Source organism: Nesoenas mayeri (assembly GCF_963082525.1).
Source record: "Nesoenas mayeri genome assembly, chromosome: 1".
Classification (NCBI taxonomy): domain Eukaryota; kingdom Metazoa; phylum Chordata; class Aves; order Columbiformes; family Columbidae; genus Nesoenas; species Nesoenas mayeri.
Genome location: NC_137541.1, coordinates 43,487,885 through 43,512,705, shown reverse-complemented (window position 1 = coordinate 43,512,705; position 24,821 = coordinate 43,487,885). Strand labels below are relative to the sequence as shown.

The 24,821-nt window shown below is 36.8% G+C and overlaps 1 protein-coding gene across 1 annotated transcript in view; it reads right to left on the bottom strand.

Moving 5' to 3' along the window:
- BLTP3B (bridge-like lipid transfer protein family member 3B) overlaps window positions 1–24,821 on the bottom strand; it is a gene marked incomplete at its 5' end in the record, with an annotated part of 58,708 nt that overhangs the window by 31,771 nt on the left and 2,116 nt on the right. The window contains 6 exons of the mRNA XM_080350047.1: window positions 650–820; window positions 1,421–1,561; window positions 3,810–3,999; window positions 5,527–5,618; window positions 8,615–8,653; window positions 9,798–9,960. Coding sequence (XP_080206173.1) covers window positions 650–820; window positions 1,421–1,561; window positions 3,810–3,999; window positions 5,527–5,618; window positions 8,615–8,653; window positions 9,798–9,960 — 796 coding nt within the window. The remainder of the gene's footprint in view (window positions 1–649; window positions 821–1,420; window positions 1,562–3,809; window positions 4,000–5,526; window positions 5,619–8,614; window positions 8,654–9,797; window positions 9,961–24,821) is intronic.

Below are 24,821 nucleotides of genomic sequence, written 5' to 3'. Positions count from 1 at the left end.
ATCAGTGTATTTGTGCTGCTTCTTCACAGACAAGATGAGGTCCCTCCCCACAACACTCAAAGCCCAATTTATCTGGTCTGCTCTATGTGCTGAAAGAAGACCAAGATTTACGTAAGACCGTCTTACACGCAGCATCAACATCACATCTATGGTAGCAAAAATATGTTAAAAGCGGAATTTTACACTATATACTCCAACAAGAGAGCTGCATGAAGGAAAGCTCTTACTAAAATGTGACTTTTCAGTATCATGAAAACAAACTGGACGAGCACTTTATATCATTATAGTAAGCATATCTATCCACACATCAAAGTTAAAATAAATAATTAAGACACATAAAGTTAATCATAAAGAGAAAATATTTGGAGAGCAAATTTACTAAACAGTTAAACTGTTAAGTAAATACAGAAGTCCAAATACTCAGTATGTGGATAGAATAATGCTTTTTTCTTTAACATCAACACACATCATCTTGTAAAATAAACTCTTTTATACTACTTTGATTCATTTCCAAAGTTAAGAGGTACAGCTGAATGGAAATGAGGAACTGAATATTCTCTAAAATAAATTAACATAACTAACCACACTGTGTTGTATATTAGAAGAGCAACACTTGCTAATGATATAGTGAGACAATCAATTATCATACCTGTGCTGTCTCAGAAGCCAAGCTTTTTCTCTGTTCTGTTGATTTCTCTATGGCTTCACTAAGAGATTTGGCGTACTGCACCATGGCTTTCAGCTGGGAATCAGTCAAAACCCATAGCAAATCATCCAGAATCAGAACCAGTTTTGATGCCACTACATTACAATCCTTTAACTGTAGAATAAAAATTTAAACAAGTCAAATCTGTCCATTAAATATTTATATTTTTATATTAAATACAAGAAAAAAAGGTGAATGCAAAACCACACTTCCCAAAAAGTTAATTTACTCCACATAAAGAGAACCATAGAATCATTTAGTTTGACATACCTTTAAGATCACTGAGTCCAACCATAATAAAAAACATATATTTTATTTTATTCCTCTCATTAACTAAAAAATGCTTAAAATACAGTATATTTGTGTGTCACTTTTTATTTGTTTGTTATGTAATGGATATTAAACAGACGCATTTCTCTAAATGCAAGTAATGTAATATTGCCTGAATCTAGAGAGGTAAGACAACATGCATCACTATAAATAAAGCTCTGCAGGTCAAATGTTTTCACATGTGCAAGGTCTTCATCTTCAAATTCTGCATTCTTGTAAACTCTACACTCTTACAGATTATATGTTACTAAAAATTTAGTTCACGGAATTCTACATTTTACATGGACTAAATTTAAACCTTTACGACGTGCATGTATGCATTAAGAGCAGGAGTTAAAAATGAATTCATAAAATAACAAAATATTTCAAACTTTTCAGGTTTACCCTTCTTTTAAGCGTGACCCTTATTTTGGATTGGTTAGTAATCAGCCGAACTGGAGCACTCATGATTTCATGCTTAGAACTCTGGATTGCATCTGCTTCTATTCTGATCATCTGCCAGTTGATTTCTTTAAAAGTCAAAACCTTTGAAGAGAGAGAAAAAGAGAAAAACACCTTCATGTAATAGACAGTTTACTTGTGCCTAAGTATGTGCAGGTGTGCGTGTGTTTATGTATACATCTGTACATATATACACACACTCACGTGTCCTTCATGCAGAGCCACATGAACAGAACAAATACACATCACTTGTTATTCCACTTACAGGTGTCAGCAATTAAAGCCCTGATCCTTCCCTCTACCTCTAGAATGTCCCAGAAATGTTAAGGTGGTTCAAAGCAGGCAGAGGTAATAAGCAGCATTTAAAATATTCAGAAGAAAATAAAGGTCATGATTATTGCATAGTAGGTTGTTTGTGGTGGAGGAAAAAAAAAGATGGTGTAATTTAGTTTCAAACTGCTAAATCCCAGTATACACGAAAAGAGCAAGGAGGGAAGCAAAGCTACAGGATGAGAGAGGCTTTTGGAGTGTTTTATTTCAGTTAAAAGAGAAAGTTAAACATTGAGCACATACACACCCCACAAGCTCTGAATCCATTACATGGACTTCTGGAAGACATAGCAATCAAATATTAGAATGATTGCAAGAGCAGCAGGTACAGCTGGATATGCAAAAATCAAATATGGCAAAATGAGTGAGCAGCAAAACCACAGAGAACATCAAATGAACAGGACATCAAGAGGAAAAGAAACATTAATTCTTATTTCCCTAAAACGCCTTCCTGCATTACTCTCTGAAGAAAAAAAGGTCAGCCATATAGAAAGTGGAAGAGGGAAGAGTTTGGTACGTGTCTTATTTTTCAGCTGTCATTCTTGTCTTGTCTATTTGAAAACTGCACTGACTACGTCCTGTGAATATAAGCAGAGACTTAAGTAAAACATAACCAATGTGTTTGGCAAGCAGGCACACACAATGAAGTGAATAAGATGGAAAGGTGCAGTGCAAAGTAGCCCCAAAAATAGTATCTGCAGGAAAGCAGAGTACCTACCTACCATCCTCATCCAGGAGATGCCACATGAATGGAAGCTTCTAAAAAAATTCTAAGGAGATTCCTACTGCATTAAGAGTGTAGCTACAGTGCAAACCTAAAAGCTGACTCCTTCAAAATGTAGTTTAGCACTAGCTGTCTTTATAGTACAGTGTTGGTTTTGTTCTTTCACGTTTCAACGCAATTTAGTGCTAACAAATCATTTGCTACAGTTCATATAAATCTGTGTTTCCAGAATTCATTGCACTAAGAAGGAACACTCCTCAAGCAAAGTTCTGTTGTGTATGGGCTAATTATTCAAAATCAGATTCTTCTTAGAAAGCACAAAATCAAAAAATATGGCAACACAAAATTCCATCTACTCAAACTTTATATTTTCCTCTTCAGACTTCATTAACACATAAGCATTAGCCTACAGATAAGCTGAAGGAAAGACAAAACTGTCAGAAAAATAGCTTTGAACTTTGTTATAATTTAAAATACCAGAAAAATACATTCTCTTGGAGTTTCTTTCCCTACATCAAAAGCAACTACCAGACCCCTTTAAGTCCGAGTAAACTCTGTTTGCTCCATAATAATCAGCTCTGAATAAACAAACATGTGCAAAATTTGAAAGACTCATTTATCCAAGGCCAGATGCATGCCAAAATAAGTCCTCCTCAATTAAACACACAATATTTAGAATCAACCCTACAGCCGGTATAGATTTTACTTTGGTTACATGGAAGAAACCAAAATAATATAGTGTACACCAAACTAGAACTTCTACGTTATTTTTCCCAGACAGCAAGGTATGTACTTTACTGCTATTACTTTTTTTGTATACATAAGACTTAATTATTCCAAGAAAAAAATGTTAAATTCTTGAATAAGAACTTGATTAAAACTCAGAAATGCTTAAAGAAATCCCTATTAGGCAAACCCTCACAAGCAAACAAGTAACCATTTAAAGCTTTAAAAATAATAATAAAAAACAGCACAACGACCTGGTCTAGTTTGCAGTTTAAAGTGCTTGGATAATGTTGGAGGGGAACGCTACATATGCTTGCCCTGGTCTTTTTGCTCTTCCCGCTTGGGCCACTGCTAGAGCTGTAACATTTGATCTGACTCACACCCACCGTTTTCACATCCTTGTGTTCCTAGAGTACAGCTGAAATTACCAAGCACAGAATGTCTCCATTTCCAATAACAGCACGTTTCCTACACTGTACAAGGTTGCAATTCAACTTCCTCCTCCTTTACACAAAAAGCAAGGAAAAAAAGTTAGCAGACCAGAGTATTTACCTCTCCACGTTGAGCTTCTTGTATTCTTGTAAATCTGAGGTCAGCATGTTCCCAGTTTGCATTTACACTATATATTCTCAGCTGGGAAAGTTCAAATGAAGCATTAAAGGCTTTTGCGCCAATCCTTATAATAATGGAGTTCACAGAAACTGAAATTCCTTCTACCACTTTTTCAGCAAAGCCATATTCACTAAAAAGTGAAATGCCAACATATTAGATATACACCTAATGAAAGGGTGCAAAATTAAACAGCTGAAACACAACATGAAATAAACCATAAAATAAGTTCCTAACGTATTCTACATTTATGATTTTTTTTCTATAATATAAGGAATCTAGTTTACAACAGTTTCTGCTCGGCCCTATTACCCTAATCTCAAAATAATCATTCAAGAAAATACTTTGGATCAAGATCAATCTCCACGAAGTATAACAATTAATGCAGTTTTCCATGACATATATTTTACACACATATAAAGACAGACAAATGTACAAAAAATAAAATACATGTTATACATGCATAAAAATAGCAGTCTACAACATTTTGTAGAAATTCTACTCTTCTTTAATTAGTCTTTATGTACATGTAATGTCAAATGAATTACTTGACAATTCCAATCTGGTTAGTATTTATGTCTATAAGCTACTCCATCCATTAAAACTAGTACCTTACATATATGCAAAATAGCATGAAGTATCTGCTTTTTTTCATTCTGTAAAAGAAAGGCATCCTAAATGGATGTTACATTTCTACACCAAATCAAGAGGCGGTCCAGTATGAAAAAAGATAAAGTGGTTGTATTTTTTTAAATAAAAATGTTATGCATTCTGAATGTTTTAGATTAGTGAATGGAAAATTGTATTTTAAGTATTCCTTTAACATCTAAAATTTTTGCCTTTGGGTTGTTTCTAATGCTTGTTTTAAAAGTATAGTTTCTGTGGTTTGTCATTCCTTTTCCTTTTTGTAACTTTCATCCTACAGAGAATCTCTATGGCAATGATTTTTCAAGCTGTACCCTCGAAGAAATAGAGGCCCATGGACTACTTCCACATGTTATACAGAAGCTAAAATAAAAAAGCAATCGTATTATCAAATTAATTTATCTGTCTATAGGTCACTCTATGCCCACTGAAACATATTTTGGGTCCATAAAGATAAAATTGCCAGGGGGGGCAGTGAGGAGAATCAATGATGTAATGCTATATTGTCTCCCCAAATTACTTAACTTTTGAGCTATATACTATGCATGAAATCTTTCATTAAGGTTTGCCTGATACAAGGAAAGAGAACTTTAATACACCACACTAATAAATAGCCCTTAATACTGTTGTTTTAGACCAAACAAACTTAAGAAAACCCACCCCAACGTTATATATATTTTCCAAATAGGTTGAAGGCAAGCTATCTGTAATTAAAAAAAACCCAAACCACAATATCCATTAAACTTGGTATATTCTTGACACAGTAGTCGCATCCATATGAAACACACTTAGAAAGTTCCATACATAGTTCAGATGTTCTTTCCAGGCTTGGGCCTGGAGAGTGTCATTATCACTATCACCCAGAAGTAAAAGAATACAATTTTAGAGAGACGGAAATGGCAAGTTATATCCCCATATATTTCTGGAAATTTCCAGGGGATCTAACTGTTTTATAGTAATTCAAAACAAGTATTAAACTTTTTTGGATCAATTACTTGTAAGTATCATCACTGACCTCTGCCCAGATGCAGTTGCTATAGGAGAGGGTCCATTAGGGGCACGTGGCTCTTCACAAGTGCTCATTTCCATTACAACTTTATCCAAGGACTTGAAAAAGAAAACCAAAAATTGGAGACTTAAGAGGTAACAAAGTTAATATACAGAAAATACTTCTTACCATGACAATTTTCCCATAAACTTTCGTAACATACGAGAATTACCTTTTTTTCTAAAATTTGTTCATATAATTGTCAAATTTTGTGCATCCTAATAGACCTCCCAGCCGAAGACTGGATTACAGAATTCTTGATCCCTGAATATCCACAACACACATGTTCAAAAATTGCATTTTGAAAAGGGCATGATTTAACATGCACTCATCCGGGTTTTCTTCCTATATGGTTGTTCCTTCCATGAAATATTTAATACCTCCTGAGTTTTCTGAATGATTCAATAAATTCAGAAAATTTTAATGGAAAATATTTGAAACTAGTCCTCTAAAATTCACGCTAGCAGATGTAGTTTTGTGCTACATCTTTAAAACAAAATCTGAATATATATATGGTATACACACATGCATATACACTTTGTGCGTTTATATGAATCTTCAGGAGATCTAGTAGAAGTAGTTCCTAAAAAGATACATTCTAGTATAATTTGCAACACATCATATTATAGAAAAAGTGTATGCTATTGTTGTATCCTTTGTACTTGAGGTGGGACCCTTGCAAAAGACGGTAGGCATGAAGGGAATGGGACACCTAAATCCTATTTTAAATGAGGGTTATACTTAAATAGAACTGTAACACACATTATAGATGATGCAAACTATCAGAGGTGAAGAGAATGGGAATCAATCAAATCCAAAATCTCATTCCCAGCAAGGGAATAAATCCAAAATTTTGCTAGCTTACTTTACAATGTTTGTTACCTAAAGTTATCATGCCACCTGGAAAGGCTCTTAATTTAAAGCATATAGCTCTGAAATCTTGTCCCGTTAGAAGCTCATTCAAAACACAACAGCTGATATTACTTCCTTGTCTAGCTCTGTCTCTATAACACCCCTTCTGAATTCCTACATTTACCCCCTCTTAGGTCAGAGAAATCACACTAAAAAGCTTTGTCCTCAGTTTCAGATTTTTCATTATCTTTATTATCCCATTGTGTTAATTGTGCCTGTCTTCATAATCCACTTGCTCCATAAACTTTTTTGTTTGCTCTTCTTGTCCATGAAATGGCCTGACTACTACCTAGAAATTAATAATCTCTCTACTCTGGATTTACTTATACTTCACTGTATTGTGATGCTTCAACCGAAACATTAGCTGTTAACAGTAAATCTGGGCATTTTAGAATTATTTTCTCAGCTGCCTCAATGAATAACCTGCCTTCCAAAACAATACCAGAGGAAAAAACAACCAGAAAAAATAAAAGCCGAACAATCCCTTATTTTTGATGGTGGGGGGAAGCCAAGATTTCTCCCAGTTATGCTGCCATTTTTGGATGTTTGACCACTCTTTTAAGGTTTCTTCATTTAAGATCTTTGGAACAATTTCCTTCACTACATGACTAGTGCAAAAAAGAGTAAGGCAGTGATTTAAGCTGTTTGTTTAACAGAAACAGGAATTTACAGAGAAGCCCTGGATGTAGATACCTGTCTATTTTTTTTTCCCTGGCAACTAGTGTATTTTGATACAGCAAAAACTGCTGCATAGCACCCTTGGATCCCCAAAGCACTCCTAAAAATTATATTGTTTATCATGTAGAAACAGAAATTGATTATAAGCAAAGATGACTTAGTATTTCCCACGATGTTTATTTTCACAAAGGACAGCTCAGATCAACTAAAGTAACTAGAACCCACTTGTCTTGCCAAAGGTATCCTCTAGGCTATGCAAGCAGAAGATGATGTTCCAATTTAATCAAGCTCTCCATTGCAAAAATATCCCCATGAAAACAGTGGAAGTTCAGTGATGTATTATAACAAAGGGCTGAAGTCGGACATTTAGGCCACTGAATTCACCTTCCTTTAGAAGTCAAAAAGGCTGTTGTACAGTCTGACATTGAAGAGAACTTTTGTTATCAATTTCCATTTAATGCACGGTTTCAAGGAAACCTTATTGTAAAAAAGGTGACCTTGAAAATTATCTTGGCCTCAAAGATTGCTAATGTAAATTAAATACGAGCAAAGCAAACAATCAGGGTTTGCTACTATAGGTCAAAGCACGTAATCTTTAAGAATAGCACGGCTTAAACTGATTTCCTAGTTTGGCAGCTGCATCCATCCCAGCTCAGCATTACCACACCTCAAGCTCTGTGTGTCAACAAGAAGCTGCACAGACATCAGTGCCTTACAACCAGGTCACTAGCAAATGCATCGAGTATTTAAAACAACGTGTCATTTCCAGTTCCTAAAGAATTACAGGCACATTAAGGAATTCACTGCAAGACCGGGAGGCACGACAGTTAAAGCAATATTCATTCTTCAGTAAACACAATTAAGGAAGTTTAGCCATCCTCAAGCAAGTAACTTCTGGTGCTACCACACTTCTTAGTATACTTAAAAAGAAAGAAAAAAAAAAATCAAATGTAAGAATTAGCATTACTTCTAATTGTTCGTGAGTACTATTTATACAATTAATCCAGGCTGAATCATAAGCTGTGACCAGTAACTCTGTAAATGTTACATTATCACAGCTGTTGTAACTGAGATCATTGGGTAGAGCACAGGTGTAGAACAGAAAAGTCCTTAGAAAAGACAGCTCCAAAAGACCAGCAGAAATTTGTAAATAGGCTTGTTGGATAAAGAACTACCCTTCAAGTAAACCCAAATTAAGATATAACAACTGAAGAACTTAATCAAAATTAGCTGACAGTCAAACATTGTATTGCTGACACCTAAACCCATAGATTAAAAAGAAAAACAAACCTACAAACAGAAAACATTAAGGCATTTTGTCCTGATCTGTCACTACCCAGAAGACACTTAGGAAAGGTCAGTTAATGATTCAGTTATTTCTAGAGTCAAGTCACAAGAACCATATAAATATTTCAGACAGATTCTGCTACACAGAGTATATTTAGGAGTTGATCTCAGAACTCACCAAAGAGATGGGATGTGTTTTCAACTTTGTCCATGGTATCTGCAAGAGAAAACATTACTCTAAAGCAAAGTAAATATTAAAAATACAGTAAAATAAGGTATTTGTTTAGAATGTGTTTTACATATACAAATTATATTTGTAATTCCCGAGCTCAGAATAACATTACTTTCAAAATATCAAGTTTATCTGAAAATATCATATAGTAAAGTTACACATATCTATAAATTTATTTTAGATGTTATAAACAGAACTCCAAAATCTACTTATTGCTGAGCAGAAAACAGAGGAAGAAAACAGAATCTGTCTCTTTAATACTGAGTTGTCAAGCATCAGAAAAAGCAACACTGTCTTCCACATTCTTTCCTTTAAAAGGAAAGAAAATCCACATTTGCTCTGTTGGCCTACAAGTAATTGGATGCCTGCAAAGCAGCATCAACTTCACTGCATTCATAGAAATTGGGACAATCTCTCATTAGGGGGAAAAAAAAGAAAAGGAAAAATAGGAAAAAAAAAAATAAAGAGAAAGACAGACTGAAGAGCTGCCAAAGTTTGACCAGATTGTAAATCCTATCAAAAATAAACCACAGCTTCATTACTTATTCTCATGTTAGCATAATCTATCAGAGATGATATACATTGTTTCAATTCTTATCAGCCACAAGGATCAAAAAAGGAACCTCTACTAGATTTAGAATGTCTCCACATTTCCCACAGAAACCAGAATCCCTCAGAATAATTTTGAAATAGGAAAGGAACAAGAGGGAAAGCAATAACAAGCGAGGGGTAAAGAGAAGAAATAACACATAAGAGAAAAACACATAATTATAGAAGACTAGTTAATATGGGCAAATACAAGCTTTTATCTCCACCCCTATTTCAGAATATGCAGGAATAAATTCTACTCAGAGAGGACAAAAAAGAAAAAAAAACCAAAACAAAACCAATCACTGCTATGTATCTAATATATATATCTATATCTAATATCACCACATATCTAATGTCACCACATGACGGAAAAAAAGATAAGAAGTTATTGCTGGCAACATCTTTGTTTTTCTCTAAAATTTTATCAAGCACTAATCAACATTTTCTATTAATACAAGGTTACTTCAAAATTTACAGAGACAGAAAGGACAAAAGAAACATTTGGCTAATTACCATTCTGGCACAATAAAATACTCACCCTAATGGATGCTTTATTGCAAAAGACCTTGTTTATAGCAAGCCATGTTGGGAGATCCAGCATGTTCTGAAGCACCTCTTGATCCAGCTCTAAATTGGTCAGTTGACCTTCCCCCTTCAATGTGCTCAGGTTGATCTTGTCAGGTGACAGATTTTTGGTGAATCTAAAACCAAACATGCACCTCAAGTAAATGCACATAAAGCAATCGGAGCTGTCCCACACATAGCTGACAATTTAACTTAAAGCAACGGTCTAGAGGTGAGGAAATCATCTTAGGTTCTTAGGTACAATTTCCCCCTGAAAAGAAATGGTACCATGAAATTGCTTTGTCCCTCTAAATATCTGCATCTTGTTAACTCCATTACAAATACATAAACAAATTTAAATCTATTATGAGGTATCTTCTGACTTGTCCATCACCTAGAATAACAAATCCTTCAAAGTATTTATTTATTTTAAACTATGTAAGGCAGAAGTGAATCTATTTCATTTTTCTTTAGTTCTTCAGAGGGAGGAAAAAAAAAAATCCCAAACCTCTACAATTTATACTGTCAGAGAAAGCAGGAGTGGCTTAGAATTCACTCAGGAAAAAGCTACTCCTTATAAATAGTAACTTTCTATGTACATTTACAGTTTAAAATCTTGAAATGAAAATATTTACAATATTTATTACGTTTAATCATGAAATTGAATAACAAGTTAGAAATATACGTACACACATACAGCACCGTGGGGTATATAAATATTGGATGAAAATTTGAAAGGTCAATCTGATATACAAGGGCTAACCCCCATAACTATTTAGAAGAGTACATCTGCAATAAATATCATTATACTTCAAAGGTGTTATGATTTGCTGATACAATAGAACAATCTATGCGACTATGTCAAATGGTTGACATGCTTGCGAGTTAACACGGCAAAAATCACAGGTACTCTACTCCCAAATCGGCAGCTGTAGCATTATATCTGCCACACGCTGAAGAATAAGCTGTACTTAACCACACTTGCATTGTCGTGAAAAATCATTTCTGCTCATGATCTGGGTCTAACTTTACAAGATTAGGTAGTAGAAGATACTACTGTTTGCAACACACTTTGTGACTTTTCCCACCAAAATCTCCCCGTGCTGGTATTCTGCAGGCAGAGAGCAAAGGAGTTTTTCCGTCCACAGTGATTGAACATTGCCCTGAAGCACCAACCCAGAAGAGGAAACTGTGACATTCTATTCCCAACTGACCTACAAGGTCCTTGTTAAGTCAGATACTCAGGGGCAGATGGTGGAAGAAGGTTGGAAAACTTTTCCTCTTAACCGTTTCCAAGCATGGCTCAAAACACATCATGCATTTTTCTCAGTCCAACTGCTTTGTCACATTCTTGTGATGGTTAACTCTGGAAATGCATTTACCCAGCCTGATAAAATGCAAACATCCGTTTTACCATCCCTATGAAACACTCAGTAAGAAATCATAAACAGAGTTTCATCACCTGTCAGTTTTATCACAAAAAAGTCGCGCTCAAAGATCAAGACATCTGGGGGCAAAAGTGAACCAGGGAAGAAGCTTGTTCAGAATTAAAAGTTCCACTTGTTCTTTTTTTTTTAACTATACCAAGTCTGAACTTATTCAGGATGTATTTGCAAATAATATTAGACAAGTTTCTATGAGAGAAGTGTTGCAGGTGTCTCTGTATTGCTTACACAGCATAAATTATCCAGAAGGAACGAGCTTTGATTCATGAATAATATATTTTAATAATTTCAGTAATGAAAATACATTAAGATAAGGCTACTCTAAATGCTCTAGAAAAAATACAATGGGGAAAAAAAAGAAACCAACAGTTAAAACTATTTACTTTTCTGGCTACCCTTCTTTGTTCCTTTCAACAAGAAAGGGTAATGAGAATAGCTGAATAGCCTTGCCACAGGAAAACATCCTGTCAGTAACCACAGAACATGAAGCCTTCTAGCTCAGAAATCATTGACAAGTCTCATCCAACTTGGCCAATTCAAATTCCTAAAAGAAAAAAAAGCAGCTACTGAATGTTTTCATTCACATCATAGTAACTCTCTCAACTTCCTAGATGAGGGTTAACGTAAGAATCACAAACTGGTGTTGTTTTAAAGTCACATATACACAGAGAATGCCAATACTCATGCACACAGACACACACAGAGTGTCACAAGAATCACGCCCTGTGCAAGACCCGTCAGGGTTCCCTGTCGCTGTGCCACACAACTTGGAAGCAGATCTAAACACCATCTTGGTCTCAACTGCAGACACATCACAGTGGAACCCAGAGGATCTAGAGGAGTGGGTTTCCAAACTTCACAGCAAAAAAGACACCAAAACACCAGTAGGGAGGAGCATGGAGACAGCAAAGCAAATCTTCAGTTACTTCTGACATCCTTCAGACAGACAAAATAGGAGCCAGTCCCTCCCAACAAGGAGCAGAAGGACAGCAAAAATTGTCTCAACAAGGAGCATCACTTTTCCTTTCCTTTCTACTTTTTCAATTCATCTGAGAGGGTTGTTTTGAATTTGTTACCTCTCCTGCGGTCAGCGAAAGGAAAAATGCTCAGAGTGCTGCCTCATTCAGCACAGACCGACACAAGAGGATTTCCACCTCTAAGATGACACCCTTCATTTCCAGGGTCACAGAAATAAACTCAACAGGTAAGCTGTGAGCAGGTATTTCAGGTATGGGCACCTCTAGCAGCAGATCTCCTCATTCCACTTCCACGGCTGGAACGTGAGCGATGAGCAGATGTTGAGACGACTCTGGTGTTTCCTCAAAACCCATAGTAACTTCATAATACACAACAGCCACGGCTGCTTTGTCCAGAGCCAACTTTCCACCGTGGATGCCAACACTTTTATGTTTCTGTGCCAGTTCCCTGCTCCTTATAAACTCAGTTCTTCCATAGAATACACTTTTGTTTGTCTGTTGGATATTTTCAGCACTCAGAACCATTTCATACTACTTGGTATAACAGCAAAACCTATTTTTATAAAAACACTTTTATACGTTTTTTTATAAAAACTGTATTTTACAGTGGCCTCTACTTAAAAAGTTAGAAGTTGGCCTATTGGGCAGCTAGCCCTGCAAAACACAATGTGATCACACCCATTAGTTAGAATTCACAAGAATTCAGATCTTCATGCATAAAGCTAAAAGAAGAACCAAACGACAAAAAAACCCCCAGCATTTTCAGTTAAAAAATAAAAATAAATAAGCCTCGGGGTAACCACATGTGTCCAAACTGCATCACACTTGGATTTGATGGCACATTAAACCAGGACATGCCCCACTGAGCCAAAATGCTTTGACTTCTTCTTTGCAGTGTGTTTCACATTTAGTCAACAGAGGGTCAGGGTGAAGATGGGAAGATATGAACGTGTGAGACAGACACACCGATGGGTGTCCAGTGAGCCTTTAGTGGCCTTGCCAGGAGTTGGCATAATCACCACTAACAAAGTTGTTACTCGGATAAAAACTGCAATTTAATTTTTTAATACTATTAACTTTTAATGTTATGATTAAATTAAATGTTAATACTATTCTAAATATTATGGTGTTGGAAATGTCTTCTAACATTTATTGCCAGGCAAAATTTGAGGAGGAGTTTTGGAGGTTGGCAAGTTATCTCTATATCTAAAGAACTGCTGTGTCTCTGTCAGTACTGTAACCTAGAACGCTTAATTGCTTGAACTCTAAGAACTTACTAGGCTATCATATTTATGATACAAATTTTTATGTAAAGCAGAGAGGTACTTCCCATAGAGTTAGGGCAGAATCTTGTTATTCTGAATATGCAGTAATTAGAAATATGCCATCATGTCATGATGCTTCACAATTAGAAATTTTTGATCCATTTAAAAATTCTGAGAGCTTTCCACATAACTAACTACTCAGAATTAACAATGTCACCGATTTCACAATAAGCACACATTCTTCTCTCTGACTTTGCACAAGCAAACAGTTCCCCCAGCTTGTCCTTTGTTTTTCACCCTGGTGGTCACTCCTTAGAACGAGTTAATTACTCCTTAGAAACTCGGTCAAACTGGGAGTAGAGGCCTTGACAACAGGGCCATTTCCCCACACAATATCCCATGAACTCTGGACTGATGTTCCTGGTCTAGGGAACAGACTGAGTGTTAATACCTACTACTCAGTACAAGAAGCAAATAAAGCTGAACAGAGAAAAGTAAAAGGGAAGGGCAAGAGGAATAGAAATAAAGGACATGGCTGAGTTCACCAAAGCTTTCTGTCACATTGTTGTACTGTAGCACTAAAACACCACTGTCACTAAGGCAATACATCCCTGGTTTGCGAATGTCACGGGATACGCTCAGGAAAAATGTTCTCATGGATTTAGATTCAATTTCACAAACTATCTTTCCTTTCTCAAAGCACAAGACTTGAGAACTGATAGCATCAATTTCAATTCAGTTTAATACTCAATTCTACAAGGTAGATTAATACTGTAAAATATTTGACACTTTAAAGGCCAGAATCCAGAAATATAAAGTTATCAGTATCACAAGCAATCTGACACAGCTCCCTTGGGCTCATATATATATACACACACACTCTAAATATTACTATGAAGTTAGATAAATTCTACGAGTTTAATTTATAGAGTACAGCCTGAGTTTAGTGAAAAGAATACAAGACTACACAATAACAACACAGTCGTAAGAATCACATGTAGAATAATAAGTTACAATCATTGTGTTTTGTCAGGGCCATAACAATTCTTTTAGGTCTTTTCTCTCTAAAACAACTAAAAACCTACACAGAAGACACACCCTTTTCCTTGCCCCAAATATTTATTATCTAAAGTTTTGCTTGTGACAACATAGGCTTGGAGCTCTGAATGGAGCACTTCAGCATGCTTGCAGAGAAGATGGCCAAGAAGTGAAACCAGAAAGAGAAAACAACCAAAAAAACAGTAGAGAAAACAAGGGAAAACACTTCTCTGAAAGAAAAAGCTTGTGGTTTGCGTAATGAAAGCAACAGACCACGTGAAGCTTGGAGCAGCGCTCCACAAAGGTTTGCAGAGAAAACCAGGTGCCTTGTCAAGTTTGTCAACAGAGGCTCAGGCCTCTGGATTTAACAGAGAAATAACAGAAGTCTGGATCACGTTTTGCTTATCCCCTTGGTATGAACCAGAAGTCCTTAAAGAGATGCATGGTTCAAAACAACAGGCTCTGAAAAGGAGCAACATACAGTTGGCAGTCTGTGTTAGGGTATCAGTAATAAAGCAGCAGAAATGGAACAGAAATGGGTTTTTTTCCCCATTTCACCTGTCTGAACCATGTTATTAGATCACTAAGGAACTCTGTATAACAATTTCGGAAGCAAGAAAAGAAATCTTTTCTCAGTTGTGTTTCTGAGGAAGATATTGGCTTCCCATGACTCTAGTTAAGAGGGAGGAGGAGGCCTGCTATCATATTGCTCACTGTACTATTTCAAATTTTAAGACTTCGCATTTAAACAGAAAAGGAACACAACTAACCCTTTGTCACATCTGTCACAGGAAAAAAGCACTGGAATCATCAGTGTTTTCTGTTATGACCGAGTTCCTCTCAGTTGGTGGAACATCACAAATCCAAGCTGATTTTCAATAACTGGTTTTATCTGAAAAAAAAAAACCCTCTAAATCCTTCTCACCTTAAAATAAGGGAAAAAAAAAAATAAAGGCCCATCAAATAGCATGCTTCAGGCAACGTAACAACTTCCTCTCATATTTTCTTTCCTGTAGCCAGAAGCAACATCAAAGTGTCTCAGAAACAAAACATCACTTGCAAATATTGAGTTCAGGCACATTGCTTTATTTTCCCCCATGGCAGCACACCGGTAGTTACGTCCAAAGTACCAAGTTGCTTAGATCTATTTAGTTGACAGCAAGTCCTAGACAAGAAAAAGACAGGCTCACTAGATCAAAAAAAACCCTCTACATACCAATAACATCAATCACAATCAGATGAGTTCTTAGTAGCATTCCCTTCTTGATCCAGTTATGACAGGAGAGAAAAGAGGTGAGACAGACTACAGTAACACAGTATTAAAGATTCAGCTGCCATTAAGTAAATGGCAGACAGGCTAAAGGGAGACTTTATAAATACAACAAGTGGTTGACCTGCATTGAAACAGTAAGGCACTAATGAAAATTTTGCATGGATCTGACATGTCAGGGGAAAAAAAAAAAAAAAAAAAGGCAAAAAAATATACAAAACCCCCACAAACTTCTGTAGAAGATGTCTATTTTAATCCTTCAGACCCATGAAACAAGATTAGAATCAAGCAACTGATACCCTCTCTAGGTACTTTAAAAAACTTCTAACCAGAAAGCATCACAAAAGCGTCTACAAAAATTAACTATAGAATAAGGGTTTAAAGTTAGTAGAAACTGGATAGGAGACTGCAAGAGAAGCAATATCTAATACATCTGAGGGATGCATAGAAATCCAGAGGCACTTGAAAATATTTAGTAATGCCTTAGAAAAAGTTGGTGAACTGTGAAGTAGCAGAAACCTTTGAATAAATCCTGGCTGTCCTAGAGATGTTCTAAATTTAGTGCAGTGTATTAAGTAGTATTTCACCCAGCAAGAAACCATTAACTACGGTTTATGTAAGATTTGCAGTAAAATGATTTTTAGCTCCAGAGGCTGAGTTAAATATGTGTAAAACTTGACAGTAACACTGGAGTCATATTATCAAGTCCACAGAAAACCGCCCTCCTGAGGAACATGAAGGATTTCCATGACCTGCTGCACAGCATCTTACAAAGGTGATCATGGGTCAACCCTCTGGAGCAGAAAAGGGCATCTCCCTGATTGCACACCCAGCCTGGACTTGCTGCTCTCAGCTGGCCATAAGTCACAGCACACTAGATAAGTCCAAAACACAATCTTCAAGCCTAGAGCTTCAGGTGGGACCTCTCAGGCTTCGCAGGACCTGAACAACCTAACACTCATCAAACCTTTGGAGTTATAACTTAGAGACAGAACCTTGTTCCCAGGCAAATCATTAACTAGGACCCTCATTCAACAACCAGCCCATACTTGTGTAATGCATCTGGTGCAGCATCACACCAGCCCCCTTATCTCTCCCATCCTAGGAGGTGGGGTAATGCAACAGGGCACCTGCCATGCTGATGCCTTCCAAATAATCACTTCCATTTCATCATTACGCAGAAGGGCTTCAGCATGGAGTCCTACTCCGGCTGACTTCCCAAAGACAGCTGAGTACACCCAGCCATTCACCCTATACGTTCTTAAATACTCACATTCCTAACAGCTGTCTAAAACTGACAGTATATAAAGCTTTCCCTAGCTAATTTTGTAATAATATATACAGGAGATTCTTTTCTGTCTATTTGGAAAAACTGTATTGGTTGCTCTTTGGGTACAGGCAGAACTGAAACAGCTGCTGTCATCAACGGCTATTATCTAATTATGTGTCATGCAGCAGATCTGCTCAGATACAGCCAAGCACTGCACATAAATGAAGAGCTTACGCTGCATGAATGACAATCATCTTGTAAGTAAAATATTGCTCAAGTAATTTCTGTCTCATTTATGATAAACCTTCACACAGACCAACATTAGCTTTTCTATTCCATGAGTCTTTTCACATATCATTTACATAAGCATAGAAATGGTCAGTATTATCAAACCCTAACAAATTGTTTCAAACATGACAACGCTCTACACAACAGACCTTAATGCGTACATTGAGTACAAGATAACATAAAATCCTTAATATCCTAAAAACATGTGGTAAGCTATGTGCAACTTCCATATTGCAGGCAGCAAAAACAACACATCACATTTTGAGAATTTTCTGATACCTGATAACTATTATACTCCGGTAAAAACACAACATTCTGTAAATAATGCAAAGAAAAGCCACTTGATGCAAAATAAATTTATAAATATAAAATCAAGAAATAATGGTGCAATGTAAAAGCATGACATTTGCCTTTTGGAAACAGCATCATTCATTTATGTGACATTGGCAAGTATCTTTTTTAATGCTAACTGATCTAACCTCATAACAAAAAAAGATTTTTCAATAAAACATTAACTACAAGGACTATTTTAATTTTTAAAAAATAATCAGCTGTTCTTTACCTATTCTTAAGTAAAAAGCTGACCAATCCTTCAAATATCTATCAACACAAAGTTAATAGACATCAAGTAACGCAAAGAAATTAAGTAGGTGAAAATTATAAACAGCAAACATCAAATTGTCTGAAGGTATTGGGAAACACCTAGAAGGCTACATTCAGAAATTACACATAGCGGTACGTTTATAATGTGGTTGCTAGTTTAATTCAAAAACCAGTTTTGCAAATGTTTAGGACTTAAACAAAAAAAACCAAAACACACACACACAAAAACCCCAGCACGCAGCTATATATCAATCAATTATTTTTTTGCAGCATTGTAAGTTAAAAAGACAAAAGGAAGAGAGGAAAAAACCCAATTAACGTTTTATAGAGCCCATTTCCCTCACAAACTTGTATAAATTACAAATGCATACCACCTCTTACATTTACTCTACCAATGTGGGAGAGGGGAAGTTACCTGAGGGCAAGGTATTCAGACAAAAGGCCCCTACTCCTGGTGAAAGCAAGTGGGCAGTTGCCACGGCTTCTGAGAAGCTCCTGGTACTCACTTGGGTAGAAAGGATATTCACAGCAAACCAATGTCCACCAGAGCCCGCTGGGATCGCTGCAGGGAACGGGACACGGGGGACACACAAAGGGTCAAGTTCAAAGGGGAAAAAGGAGTGATACAAGAATGTAAGAGAGTTTTAGCTAAAGGTAACTGCAGTTACAACAGTTTGTTACACATCATGACATTACAGAGCTGAAAAGGAAACAGGCCTGTGTAAAATGCTAGATTCCTATTAGAATATCCCTTGCTGTCTGGTACTACAATACTGCAGACACGTGTGAATGAACAGCTTACAGAGAAAATTTCAATCATGCAGAAAAGGTCTATATATTATAGCCAAGTGATTTCAGAAATAGTAAGTGTACTTGGAATGCAAGGAAGATAGCCCAGAGATGCAGCGTAAGAGGCTTTTATTTTATTTTGAAGTGAGAGACAGCTTTTCAATTTCATTTTGCCTAGACTGAGATTTCTCACCCCACGTTATTAATTCCCACTCACGGTGTCTCAGCTTCACCTGTTCACAAGTCGCACTAAAGATGACTCCACAGAGGTGAGGGGATGGGACCTCCTGGATTTGCTTCTGTGTTTGGGGCAGTGCTACAAAGACCTACGCACTTGTGACACTCTGATTTTGCAGGCTATGAAATTTTAGTACCTTAAGCTTCCCAAAAATTAAAAAATAATATATTTAGTGTGGCAAACCATACGGCAATTAAAAAAAAGTTTTTCTTAAATGTCTTCACTTTAAAAAGATGCCTCAGCCTAAATGTAATTAATTCCTACACTTTTACCCTTTTGGGTACAATAAAATGCAAGCATGTGGGTAGCATCCTTAGTAGGCAGTTTGTTGCAATATTGGAAAAATGTTTTAGAGATTTATCACTGAAGTGAATTACTGACACCTAGTTAGGGATGTTTATTTTTCTAAGGTCCCCAGATCCCCAGGAAAGGGAGCAACCACAGCATAAAAAGGGTTCCAGAAGTAAGCAACCACGTAACTTGAGATAGCTGGATCCCAAGGTTGCTTCCTTGGGGAGCCAGATAAGAGCAGCAGCCAACTTCTCTGAGAAAATAAAAACTCTGGTATTCTCAAGCTGTACGGCAAACTGTACGGCAGAGCTGCCCCAAAACCTGTGCTGGCGTGTGCTTTCCATAGCAAAGCTGCTACATCCACGCAGAGCTGGGAAGTACTAAAAGCCAGAGCCTGAGCTAGAGCTCTTTCCTTACTCTCCTCTCCTGTTTCTTCTCATGAGAAGAGTAGAGAACAAAGAGATATGAAGCCTGGTCAGCACCAGCTCCACAGAGTTGCACAGGAGAACTCCTGTGGGAGCTATTGGATTGAGGAACCTGGGCTCCACTGCAAGCAGCCAAAAACCTGGTATGTTGTATTCTCATGATTTGAAAAAAAAAAAAAAAAGAAAAATCTGTGAAACGGAGAACTTCATGTAAGCCTTTCTGATTCCATTAATGTTTAATCAGAAATTGTGTAATCTCCTTTGCCCAATCTGCTTGTAGATGAAAACAGAAAATTAAACAAAATACACTTTAACAAGCACCTCTCACTCTGAAAGTTATTTGGTACAAACTTTTATACCTCTTTAACACACACAAAAAAACAAACACCAAGGCTTTGGCAGGAGAAATACCAAATTTTTAAAAATGTAACTGTGGGCTTTGTTTTCATTCTTACATACTCCATAATCATTTGAACAAAAGACACAATTTTATTTCTCGCAGATTTTATATAAACACCCTTTTTCCAGAGAATGCTTTATACTAGCATGTCGGCTACTTGAACTCAAAGTAATCTTCAGTATCATTTTGATTCTGAAACTTACTTTCCAGTAAAACCATCGTGAGAATAATTTAAAGACAATTATGGCATACTATAGAATTAAAATGCTATCAATTAATTCCTGTCGATTCTGCAAATGCAGTAATTTTTATTATGCATATGTAAGAGTTGTCTGACTTCAACAAAGCTGTGGCAGAAAGAACCCTAATTGTACAAATAAAATGTCTGCAGAATCAGCATCCAGATTTGTAATACATTTGGAAAAATAATGTAAAGCAAACGGAAAACCAGAAGTCAAAGTCTGCAAGTTTGTTTTATTAACCCAAATCACAGTATCACAGTATGTTTGGGATTTGAGACTCCACAAACCCCCTGGGCAGCCTGTTCCAGTGCTCTGTCACTCTCACTGAGAAGAAGTTTTTTCTCAAATTTAAGTGGAACCTCTTGTGTTCCAGCTTGATCCCATTACCCCTTGTCCTATCATTGTTTGCCACCGAGAAGAGCCTGGCTCCATCCTCATCGCACTCACCCTTTACATATTTATAAACATTAATAAGGTCACCCCTCAGTCTCCTCCAAACTAAAGAGACCCAGCTCCCTCAGCCTTGCCTCATAAGGGAGATGCTCCACTCCCTTAATCATCTTGGTTGCCCTACGCTGGACCCTCTCCAGCAGTTCCCTGTCCTTCTTGAACTGAGGGGCCCAGAACTGGACACAATATTCCAGATGGGGTCTCACCAGGGCAGAGTAGAGGGGAAGGAGAACCTCTTTCGATCTACTAACCACCCCCCTTGTAACACACCTCAGGATGCCATTGGCCTTCCTGGCCACAAGGGCACAGTGCTGGCTCATGGTCATCCTGTTGTCCACCAGGACCCTCAGGTCCCTTTCCCCTACACTGCTCTCTAATATGTAATTTCCCAACCGATACTGGAACCTGGGGTTGTTCCTGCCCAGATGCAGGACTCTACACTTTTCCTTGTTAAATTTCATTAGGTTATTCCCCGCCCAACTCTCCAGCCTGTCTAGGTCTCGCTGGATGTCAGCACAGCCTTCTGGTGTGTCAGCCACTCCTCCCAGCTTGGTGTCATCAGCAAACTTGCTGATAGTACACTCTATTCCCTCGTCTAAATTGTTAATGAATATATTGAATAATACTGGCCCCAGTACTGACCCCTGAGGTACTCCACTAGATACTGGCCTCCAACTAGACTCCACACCATTGACTACCACTCTCTGGCTTCTCTCCTTAAGCCAGTTTGCAACCCAAATGCTACTGAAAGCTTAAGAGATCTGAGATGTCACACAACATTTAATAGATTTTAATAGTAATAAATGTAATGATTAAGAATTTATTATCATTATTATTAAATATATTCTTGTTGTTTACCTCCAAAACACCTTTATAATTTCACAAAGCACCACAGCAATTTCAGTTTGGTCTTTTGGAAGAGATTCCGTTACAAAAGCTTAAAATGCAATACAATACATGAAGCTAATAAATAGAGAAGTTAATTTTTTTGTTTTGTTGAAAAAAGCATTTATTGATTCCTTTCTGCTCATCAGAACACTGCCAATACATTCACACAGACAAAGCAGTTGCCATGAAGTCTCCACTTAAATTCAGAAAGTACTGAATTTCAAGCATTAGAGAAATTAAGAAATACAGTATTATAATGAAACTTCAAATTGCTCTTTCTCCTCATTCTTTTCTGCTGTCTCAAGCAGTTCTTTTACTACGGGTCCTTTTTCAGACTGTTTGTCTACATTATGTCAACACTTTCCATAGATTCATTCAGAACAATGTAGGTTGTTAGTCTACATTGTGTTTTGCAACTTTCCCACATACTACACACAAGCCAATAAAGTCAGTCAGGTAGAACAGACCCTGTAAAATCCTCAGTACAAGCAGAGAAAGAAGCTGGTTTACGCTTAATTCTAGGAATAGTACACGCTTCATGGTCTTTGGCTGGCTAAAAGAATCAGACAACTTTCAGAAAACTCAAGTGACATAGAAGTGGAATACATGAAGCTGAAAATAAGCAGAAGTCCTACTTTAGAAGTTTCAAAGTTCATCCAAACAATTTTAGTCATTCAGTTACAGGAAGGAACAAGACGATTCTGGCCAAATAAGGGTGTTAGACTAGTAGATTGTAAACGGAGTCACTTCAGATCTCTTGAGACGGCAACATACCCCAGTGAACAGGCATGACTTACTGGTACAAAAGCAGGGTGAGATGCAGGTCAAATATTTAGATAGGACACACATCAGTGAAACTGCACCAGATTACATAGAATATCACTGCTTATAGCAGGATCAGCGGATTCCTGATATCCATACAACTAGTATGCTATTCTTTGTAAAACTAATCTTTGCATGCATTTTTGAATGATTTCTCATCTATGAGGTAAAAAAAAAGGTCACAAAATTTATTGCAGTTTTCTTCTATCGAAATCTTAATATTTTTACATCTATTGCTTCAGGTGAACAAAAGCAAAGGTCTAAGTTCACATGGAACGTTAACTAATGGCACAAATTGAAAACAATTTGGGTTTCTGTCATATCAAACACTTTCAAGCCTCCTCCTGGTTTTTTTTGTGAAAATAGGAAGTAAGGGTCAAATAATGTAATATTTTAAAGTTGAAGTATGTGTTATCGTTGGTAAACTTAAGAGTTAATATCTAATTGAGATGAAGGATGTCATACTCAGTGGGGCTACTTAACTCAAGGTTGAGGCAAAGTTTGTAAGCTTTCCTTCATGCTGCTTAGACCTGTTTTGACAAAAAACACGTTTTCTCACAGAAAGGCATGGATAATGCAGATACACAAGACTCTGTTAGACTACTCATAGAAAAGGAATTTCAGGCAATGATACTAAAAGCCAAAACCAAAAAATACCTGGAAAAGCCCTTATACAAGTCTGTGTCAGTAATACCCAATCTCTGGAAATATCTTGGATCCATATGGTTGGGATGATCCCCTTATAATCACAGACAGTATAACAGGAACACTACTGTGAACTTGCATAATGCAATCTAGAGTCCTACTGGATATCTTTAACAGCACTGTATTATGCACTTGTCTATAAAATCTGAGGAAAAAGAAGTAACGCTCAAAGGTGGTTGTTATTATCAGAGCAGTGCACAGAAAATCTTGCAAGAATAGGTGCTGTCCAACAAGAAATCTCTCTCTGATTAAAACTTGTAACAACACATCTGAAGATTCTACATAAGTTTCATTTCACAGGGGAAGATCTCGACAACAGAAGTGATCCCAACACCACACAGAAGACTCCTCAGCACAGTGTCTCATTCCTACTTTTGTAAAGCATAACGACATTATCCAGACACACTCATTTCATTTCAGGGCAGGTACATTATGAAATAAAGGCACTCTACCATCCACACTCACATAAAACCCCACACCTAATACAATCTGGAGCTGACAAAAACTCAAGGCTCCAAACGACCAACTCCTCTCTTCACCTTAGCAGATTGTGTTTACCCCACCATAATCTGAAGAATAACAAAAAAAATATTTTGTTCCCTCCCCTTCTCGTTTTCTTCCACAGCCTTGAAGAGGAGCAACACATGTTGAAGAGAGGGCATAGCTTATATTTTTCAAGTTTTTAAAAGACTATGAGAAAACTGAAAATTCATCACCAGATCCTGACATATGATACCAGCTTGTTACAAGCTGAGTAAATAAGCTCTGCTACCCTTGTAGTTCTTAAGCTGTAACACAGCAATTAAAAAGCCCTTTACAAAGGTAAAAAGTCATTTAGATACCAAAAGTGTTCCAAAATGCAGTTTGGGTCTTCCTCTTCTTCTTGTTCTCAGACTTTAAAAACTCATACCAAAGTAACCATTTTCCTTAGCTAACAAATGTAGAACGATAAGGTTTCTTCATACCACCAGTGTCCATATTAGTTCATCTAAAAGCACTGTAAACCACTAAATGGAAACTACACTGCTGAATGACACAACACTTTTGAATTTGCATATATGTAATTAGATAGTAAGAAAGCTGAAAATTGCTAGCACATGAACAACAGATATTGCAGCAATCTTCATAGCAAATATTGCTAAATCCAGGATGATTTGGGGGAACTGGACAAGATGAGCTCCAGGGATCCCTTCCAACCTCAACCATTCTGTGATTCTGTGATTTGTGGTAAAAAAGGAAAGCATTTCCCTGTAACTGAAGGTACAAGTTCCTATCTTCTGTTTGTTCTTTGAAGTACATATTTGATTTGCCTCTGTTCAAACATAAAGAGAAATACAATTATAAAAAATGAAAGTAAATTGAGATAACAGGATAATTTTGACATTCTTCCTTTATTATATATGGTCTTCTTCTAGTACATTTTAATCCTGCCACTAATATATGCTTTGTTGAATATGGCAAAGAGCCATCAGGTTTTGAGGAACTGTGAAAATTGCGGAACAGGAACCAATCTAGTAACAGAGCACAAAGTGAAAGTGTCATTTAGTATCCCCTGTATTACAGGAAATTCCTCAAGTATTTGGCTCCAGACT